General features: G+C 33.9%; 1 protein-coding gene across 2 annotated transcripts; it reads right to left on the reverse strand.

Moving 5' to 3' along the window:
- Window positions 1–145: 145 nt before the first annotated feature.
- Window positions 146–5,062, reverse strand: LOC107622695 (protein IMPAIRED IN BABA-INDUCED STERILITY 1). 2 transcript variants are annotated; one of them, XM_088502818.1, is made up of 10 exons: window positions 4,810–5,062; window positions 4,208–4,676; window positions 3,837–4,121; window positions 3,352–3,669; window positions 2,392–2,619; window positions 2,110–2,204; window positions 1,762–1,849; window positions 1,127–1,657; window positions 838–970; window positions 146–636 (listed from the first exon to the last, which is right to left on the reverse strand). In XM_088502818.1, exons 2-10 carry the CDS (start codon window positions 4,541–4,543, stop codon window positions 617–619), a joined length of 2,034 nt encoding a protein of 677 aa, XP_088358944.1. In that variant the 5' UTR covers window positions 4,544–4,676; window positions 4,810–5,062; the 3' UTR covers window positions 146–616. The 2 variants fall into 2 exon arrangements, with proteins under 2 accessions (XP_088358944.1, XP_016180161.1); XM_016324675.3 differs by lacking the exon at window positions 4,810–5,062 and having other exon boundaries at window positions 4,208–4,681.
- Window positions 5,063–8,417: the final 3,355 nt, after the last annotated feature.

Genomic DNA, 8,417 nt, shown 5'->3' on the forward strand with positions numbered 1-8,417 from the left:
ACAATCGAGTTGCGGTTTATCCTGCATGTAGGTCAAATTTAAGCTCAAGCTAGTTAAGATCTTACAAGTTATAATCTTTCGCGTGAAATTTTGGTTATCTTCAACTTTTTCATTTAAATCATCTAAAATGGCAATCCTAAAAACATGAGAAAACAGCAGTTTCCAATATATATTAGGATATTAGTAGAATTATGTATCCTTGCTCACTAGGAGTTCCCAGATAATGAAATTACTATATCTGATTCATTTTGGAGCCAAAAATGGCTACATCAGAACCTCAAGCCAGTCACGGCAACTGAAATATATACAAATGCCAGACAAGACTTGAAATTAGATAACAATTAACAATGGCTAATTATAAGAAGGGAGAAGAACTTAAATCATACAGAAAATTTTCATCTATAACCTAAACTAAATGAATAAAATGACCAAAAATCGGATGTTTTAAGTTGATTTGAAAATGCCATGTTCCTCAATTTGTTAGAGTCTCCCAGCTTCCTGGTAACAAATCATGGAGCTAAATACTCCGAGTTAGAACGATTTTGTTGTTCATTTGCTGCTTTTAGCAGTGCAGTTGGAGGATTGGAGATTGCCTTCTTTATATCTAACTTTGCATTTACTTCCCATGCTTCTTAGCTGCAATCGAGGGATCACAGATTATCAAGAAATGCCACACTTCAGTTCTTCTTAAGAGTGGTTTCATTTATGTCAAGTCAAATTATTAGCTTTGGAATAGTATAGTTTGCTTATATTCTTTTTGTCATTTCTAGTCTAAGCACAAAAATGGCAGTAATTATACCAGTAGCTTCTTTCAAAGGTAAAAAGGCAGTTATATACCTCTTTGAAACCATGATCTTCGAACTGTGCGTCGGATATGACGCTCATGTTTTTCTAAGAGCTCATCAACTGTGTGCATCTGAGATAGAAGGGGTCCGGAATATTCAACCTTCTCTCCTTGATCCTGAAAACTCTGTAAGGATGAAATCAAATTAGAATAATGTCTATGCAAGGATAAAATAAAAATGGCGCATCATTCAAGAGTTTGATACAAGCAAGGCAAAGCACAGTGAGGGAAACTACCATAAAATTGAAACATGTTTTATAACATAGATAAAGTGCAACTTACCAGATTACTTCTCTTCGATGCTGAATCTTCTCTATGATAAAGTGCCATAGATAGTTCTTGCGAATGGTACTCATCGGAAGCATCAAATGAATCTGGGCGATCAAACCTATTCCACGGATTCTGCATTGAAATCTTAGATAAGTCAAGTAGGTCGCTGCCCCTAGAGTTGGTGCGCCTCCCAGAAGACTCCTTACTTTCCTGGTTTCTGTTATCCAAATTATTCCTTGATTTTAGTGTAGAAGTTTCTGACAGGTTGAAAATATGTCCTCTCGAAATAGTTCGACAGTGGGATCGAATTGAAGTGTCATCTTTACGACTTTTTGCCCATGCAAAGCCACTTGATGATGAAACTTGTAATGGCCCAGAAAAGGGAATATCTTCTTGAGATGAATTCTTCATATGGGAAGCATCTTCAAGTTTACCACTAGCTGGCTTTTGTTCCTCCTCACCTGTGTTAGCCTTTTGTTCTTGAAGGATGGAAACAGATCTACCATTGACCTTTTGGGAAGCTTGAGTTTGACTTGCCAAATCCTATAATAGCAATGCTAAGTCAGAATTAATTTAACTACCAGACCTTTCCTGCAATCAATGTGTATTTAAGAAGAAACATAATAACGTAAGAAATCAAGAAATACCTCTGCTGGAGTTAGTTTATTGAATCCAAGGGACTTTCTTGATGGCTTTCTTTTTTCAGTTCCACGAGCTCGTCCAGTGACCTTTTTCCTGAAAGTTCATCACAATATGATTTCATTATTAAAACATATACAAATAATGCTCAAAGGGAATGGAAATCGCAAAGCATGAACTTTGTTCGATGTATCTGCTGATATCCAAGCACTGTAGCAGACTTGATCAAAGTGAAATGCACATGCAGATATTCTCGTATACCATATAAGAGATAATCCAGAAGCATTAGAGGAAATATGATCAACTAAACCATTGTTTACCAATAACTATAATGAAGATCAGTGATCAGTTCTCACCTTGACTCCTCTCTGTGTTTTGCATCAATTTCCTTGCTAGGCGGGTACGTCGGCAAGCTTGATGGCTCACATGCATGAGGTTTTGTTTTGAAATACTGAAAGTAGTAGAAGAATTTGAAATCATCTTTCCAAAAATTAGTGTCATAAACACAGTAGATGCATAATGAATAGTTTTATATTTAGGACTAACAGCAGGGAAAAAAGATAACGTGTGCAGATAAAACAAAAAAGTTCAGACAATCAATAAACCAGGAATTTCCAACAAAAATAAAATCAGGCTACCTCTGATGAGAGAGCAGATGCGGCAGTCCCACGCTTGTATGGTTCAACGGAAAGAAGAGTTTGCAGCAGATTTACACTGGAAGAAGGCAAATCTTTAAAGGACTGTCGGAGGCAACTATCATATGCTTGTTGTGGCTTAAACAAAGTCGCATGAGGAAGTCTGGTCTTTTTCCAGTATTCATCAGGCGGGGAGCCACAAAGCTTGAAGATTTTGTGCAATTGTTCAACCTGTATGTGTAACGATGACAATGTGTAAGATTCTCAGAAGAACAGTTCAAACATAGCTTGGGAATTGTCAATCATAATTGATTCATTTTATTAAACTTAATATGCTTAGCATTCATCTCATTTTATTAAACTTAATATGATCAGCATTCATCTGACCCAACTTATATTTGATCAGATCCAATCCAATATTTCTCTTTAATTGCCCTACATTATTTATAAGCATCAATCAATGAGATCAATGATGCAACCAAACAAGCTTTATACCAAAGATGTCCAATACCAAAGCTGCTAGATATCATGAAGTTATGGTAAAAAAATAAAAAAAAAATAAAGTACCTAACCATCAAGTAACTTCTATAAAAAAATAATGGTCTTTAGGCCAAAAGAGAATATTTACAACTTTGTGAACTGATGAAATCTTATAGCCCCTTGCTGGCAATACTTCTTTGCACTTGTAAAAGTAGGTCCAAAATGTTAAAAGGAATCTTATCGGACAAACTCAAGCATTCTTACCTTGAGGGTTGAGGGGTTGTCATATTGTTGTTGTTGTTTTTGTTTTATATCTTTTTATACAATGGCTGAATGGTAAAACTGATGTAAGCTTTTAAGTTTAACAAAGAATCCATTCTATTAAGTTTGCCATCTTCTAGTAACATCTATCAACATAGCGACACTGCTATACTATGCATCATTATAAAATGGGAATTCACATATTTTGAAAGAGCTTGGTACCTCTGTTCTCCCCTGAAGTATAGGTTTCCCAACAAGTAGCTCAGCGAAAACGCAGCCAACACTCCAGAGATCAACAGAAGGGCCATAATCCGTTGAACCCAGCAAAAGCTCCGGCGGCCGATACCACAAAGTGACAACTCGACTGGTGAGGGGATGCCTGTAGGCAGAACTGGAGAAGTTGGCCAATCCAAAATCAGCCACCTTGAGTATCCCTTCATTATTCACCAGAAGATTGGATCCCTTGATATCCCGGTGCATGACACCCCTGGAATGGCAATGCTGGAGACCAGACAACAACTGCTTCATATAGCACTTAATCTGCACACCAAAAATAACCTCCTCCGTCAAACAACTGTAACTACTAAACCTTAGCTACACAATTGTAAATCACATCATAGTATCATCAATTGCTGCAGAATGCAGCTGATTCTGTTAATGCTACAAAGAAATTACAATGAGAAATTCACAATTAGGAAAAAGCAGACCTGAGGTTCGGTAAATTTGACCTGAGGACTTGACAAGAGGCCCGTGATGTCATGCTCCATGTACTCAAAAACAAGGTATATGCTGCATGATAACCTGGAAGTGATCAAGCCCTGCAGCTTTATGATGTTGGGATGATGAAGCCTCCTCAGAATGGTTATCTCCCGCGCCATAAACCGAACACTCTCCGGCTCGAAATTGTCGAACCGGACCTTCTTTAACGCCACTATCTTCCCCGTCTCAAGCTCCCTCGCCCTGAACACGCTGCTATAAGTACCCTGACCAATCTATTCACCAAAAAAAAGCTCAACATTCAAATTTCAGGATAATAAACCATAATTGAGGCCAGTTTTGTATGTTATCATGTGTGGACCTTCTCGAGTTTCTCGAATGCGTCGGCGCGGAGGGGAATCCAGCCGTGGATGGCTTCTCCGGCGACGGCGCTTAGCCAGGCAGGCCAACCGGCGGCGACGTGCTCTCCCTCGACGTACTTGTGGAGGTTTCCGAGCCTGAAGCTGAGGGATTCGCAGGCAGTAGAACTGGTCCTACCTGACTCGCCCAACTCACTCCGAGTCAGAACAGACGAGTCAGTCCTCTCGTTGTTCTTGTTGTTGGTGTCGGAAAAGTCGGCGGCATTGGGGCGGAAGGCCCCGGAGTGGTCGATGGCAGGCGTGACGGAGACCGCCTGCTTGGAGCTGACGCATCCCATAAGGAATTCCGGTCGGGTCGGGTCTGGTTCTGGTTCACTCAGAAGAAGAAGAATGTAGACTTTTTTTTGTTGTGTGTTTACTTAATTGACACCGCCTTGTGCGACAATTGCGGTAGAGAAGAGAGAACCCCCTCTTTATAAAAGGCGAAAACTCAGGTGCAGTCCACTTTACGAAAGTTGATGCCTCAAAATTATTAGATAATTTAATTAATTTGACTAAATTTTTATTTAACAATTCTCAAATATTAATTTCATGTGAAATCAACTTCACCTGAAATAAAAATCCTACGCTTTTAATTTCCATATTTATAAAATAAATAAATAAATACCATTTCTATTTGTTTTATTAGATTGGGTAAATATCGTTAGAGTTGGAAAGGAGCGAAATCAGCGGAGACATAGAAGAATAATGGGAGCACAATTTGCATGGCGGCAGAGGCAGCAGCACCATTGCTATTTTACAATTAAAAACTCCTAACCTCCATTTTGCAAAACCGCGTGCCACCTCACCCATTATCTAATATGTTTGACCAAAAACAATATCACAATTATTATTATATATATACATCTAAGTTTGACTAAAGTCAGTAATAAAAGCATTTTAAAATGTTTGTATTTTGTATAATCAAAATAAATTAATCGAAAACAATATTAAATAAAATAAATTCTGACATTTTTTTTACTTTCTTAAGTTATGATCTCTGTATTTGGTTTCATTTGCAATGTTCACTAACCATGAATTTAAAATTTGAATGTGTTTCTGTTCATACTTCATACACCACCCTTTCCTTTACGAGGCGAGCACAGGTAGCGGATATTTGATTACTCGTCTAAACTCCAAACTTGAATTGAATTAATTAAATTGGTTCTGAAATTTACGGGTAATCGGATTTAACTCGAACCAAACCAATGATTATTGTTAGTGATTGGTTCGGATATCGATTTTGGGGGTGCGGAATCCGAACTAACCCGCGAATCCGATCATATATTAATTAAATAAAGAAAAATAAAAATATATATATAACTTTTCCATTAGACAATGATTATTCATTATTAATATGTTTGGATTTTAATGAGTTTAGTTTTTTAATGTATTTAGTGTTTAACATGTTTGGATTATTTCTATTGATATTACATGTTTATTATACTTGTTGAAATTTTAAGATAAAAATTTGGTTTTTTTTTTATGAATTTCAAAATCATCGGGTACCCAATTATCCGAACCGAATCAATCCGTTCTTAATTGGTTTGGTTTGGTTCGGATATATTTACAAAAAAATGCAAATCCGAACCAAACTGAACCAATTATATTTGATCGATTCGATTCTAATTTTATTATAAATCCAAACCAAACCGACCCGTGCTCACCCTAGTTTCCTGCCACCTAAGATATAGATTAATAGCTACACTTTGTCATTGTAATTATGTCAGTGATATAACAAATTAAATATATTTTCATTTTCATTTTTGTTCATCTTTTAATGTTCTAATTTAACCAAAATATTTTAAAGTTATGTACCCAAAAGGTGACATGGGATTGGCACGCGAAGGAGGGTACACAATGCAAACTAAAGAAGCATGGCACAAATTAAACAAGACAATATATATAGTAATGTCACCTACAGAATCAAACAACACCACAACACTTTACAATTATTTTGCAGTAAGCTCATGCATCTTGATCGTGACATATCTTATATATTCTTTTTATAAACAATAAACTACTAAAATCGTACTCGAAATTTTACTATATTAATAAAAATAATCCAAAAAAAAAATATTGACGACGAATAAATCTTTAAGAATTTTAAGAATGTAACAAAAATAACCAGATAAAATATATATATTCTCAAAAAATATTTTAATTTAATTTTTGTAAGTATTAATAGAAAAATATTTTTTCTCATATCTAAAATTTAATGATTTTACATTAAATAATTATTTTTTTACTTTTATTCTGTGAACAACCAAAATTTTTTAGGAAATGAAATGAATCTAAAGATCAATTTTTTTTCTAAATTTTTTACATATACTTTCTAACTATTTATTCAAATTCACAAGTTATTTACTAATTAAATATAAAAGTTCTTTGCTGTTATAAAAAAATATTATATTTTTTTGTCATGCTTTTTAAATCATTGAATTATTTGTTGCTTGTATTGTTTAGAATTATTTATATTATAAGAATGAGCTTTTGATTGTTATTTTTGATAGTTTAACTGTTTACTAATTAAATACACCTTACTATAAACTAATAATGCCACCTTTAGCAGTTAAAAAAAATGGTACAAAGTATATGAAAAATTTCAAGTGTATCAGGAAACACCGGTATTCCAGTTGTTTTAACCGTTGATTTTAATTAATATATATTATATATATTTTTTATAATTCAAATCAACGGTTAAAATAACTGGAACATCGGTATTTTCAGTACACCTGAAACTCTTCCCAAAGTATATATGTATTGGGGTAATATTTATATAGATGTTAAAGAAAGAAAAGGAAAAGGCAAAATAAAAGGGAAAGGGTCATGGTGAGGTATGGATCACATTTCCCTTTCTAGATCTTCTTTTATAACCTCTCCACTCCAACTTGGGTTTATGGTTTAATTTCTCCCCACCTCTGACATTTTTCTCTTTACTTTCATCACTCTTGTGGCCCATGCATTATTATTGAATTTGATTTTGAAAGCTAAAAATAATAATGGGACAAGCATCTCTATGCTTTATATTTTTCTTCAATTCTTGGTTTGCCACTACTCTACAATGAGAGAGAGAATACATATTATATAGTAGTCTAATTCTCCCATGAATGATGTTGAAATAAATACGTGATTTAATTTATTTTTAATGTGTATTTATATTTCAATATGTATTTTATATTTATAACTGACGTTGGTGGTAGGGTCGTCAAAATTAGCCAAACTTATCGCGTCAACCCATTTAATCATTTAAATAGGCGGACTTTGTTTATAAAATTAAACCCGTTTAAATTTTAGGCTAAACGGACTGAGCCCGATTAACCCCAAAAAAATGACTGGTTAAACGAGCTAGCCCACAGGCTAAACAGGTGGCCCATTTATTTTTTTTTACATTTTTCAAAAAAAAGTAGTACTTTTAGCCGATATTTCTTCTGATCCGAACTGAAAATCCGACCCATCAAATAAAAAATAGTATTGTTTAAAGATTTTTGACCTAAAAGTGATATTTTTTGTCAAAATATTTTTTAAAAAATAAAATAAAAAATAAACGGGCTGGCTCGTTTAACCCATCAAACTGACCATAACAGTCCGGGCTGAAAAATTATGATTCGCAAATAAAGCAAGCTTAAACGGTTAACCTATTTAATCCACGAACTTAACAGACCAAACTTAAATAAGTCAGACTAACCCATTTAACAGCCTTAGTTAATGGCTGATTTTAGTATACACGTAATATAAATATATAATCATGTTAAAATTGACCATGTGCTTATGGTTACGAGGTTATTTCACTTTCTTGTAGAGAAAGTTTTTCGGAGAGTGGGTACAAAAAGGATATTGAACATATTGATTAGGGTTGAAATAAAGGAATCAAGCCTCTAAAATAAATGAATTAGTAAAGTAAGAAATTAGTTTATTTTAAATTAAGATAGTAGAATTTATAAATGATAGAAGTTATAACTTTAATAGTGATCAATCTTTTACTTTATCATTTTATCAATCTCTTAATTTTAAAAAATTCAAATTCAAAATAAAACACATTGAATTAGATTATGTAACTATTATTTTAAAAAAAATTAAAATTATCAAAACTAAAATATTTACTATTGATAATATAGTAGTGACTATTTTTTTAATTATAAAAAAGTAAATCACTAGTTATAAATGTACTCT

This window comes from Arachis ipaensis, chromosome B10, assembly GCF_059453495.1.
Source record: "Arachis ipaensis isolate K30076 ecotype BB chromosome B10, ASM5945349v1, whole genome shotgun sequence".
NCBI lineage: Eukaryota > Viridiplantae > Streptophyta > Magnoliopsida > Fabales > Fabaceae > Arachis > Arachis ipaensis.

Excerpts from the sequence above, each read along its gene's own strand:
- LOC107622695 (XM_088502818.1), bottom strand. The coding sequence starts at position 4,543 with ATGGGATGCGTCAGCTCCAAGCAGGCGGTCTCCGTCACGCCTGCCATC. Across the intron at positions 4,122-4,207 it reads CATTCGAGAAACTCGAGAAG|ATTGGTCAGGGTACTTATAG; the intron begins GTCCACACATGA and ends TTTGGTGAATAG. Across the intron at positions 2,205-2,391 it reads CATCTGCTCTCTCATCAGAG|TATTTCAAAACAAAACCTCA; the intron begins GTAGCCTGATTT and ends TACTACTTTCAG.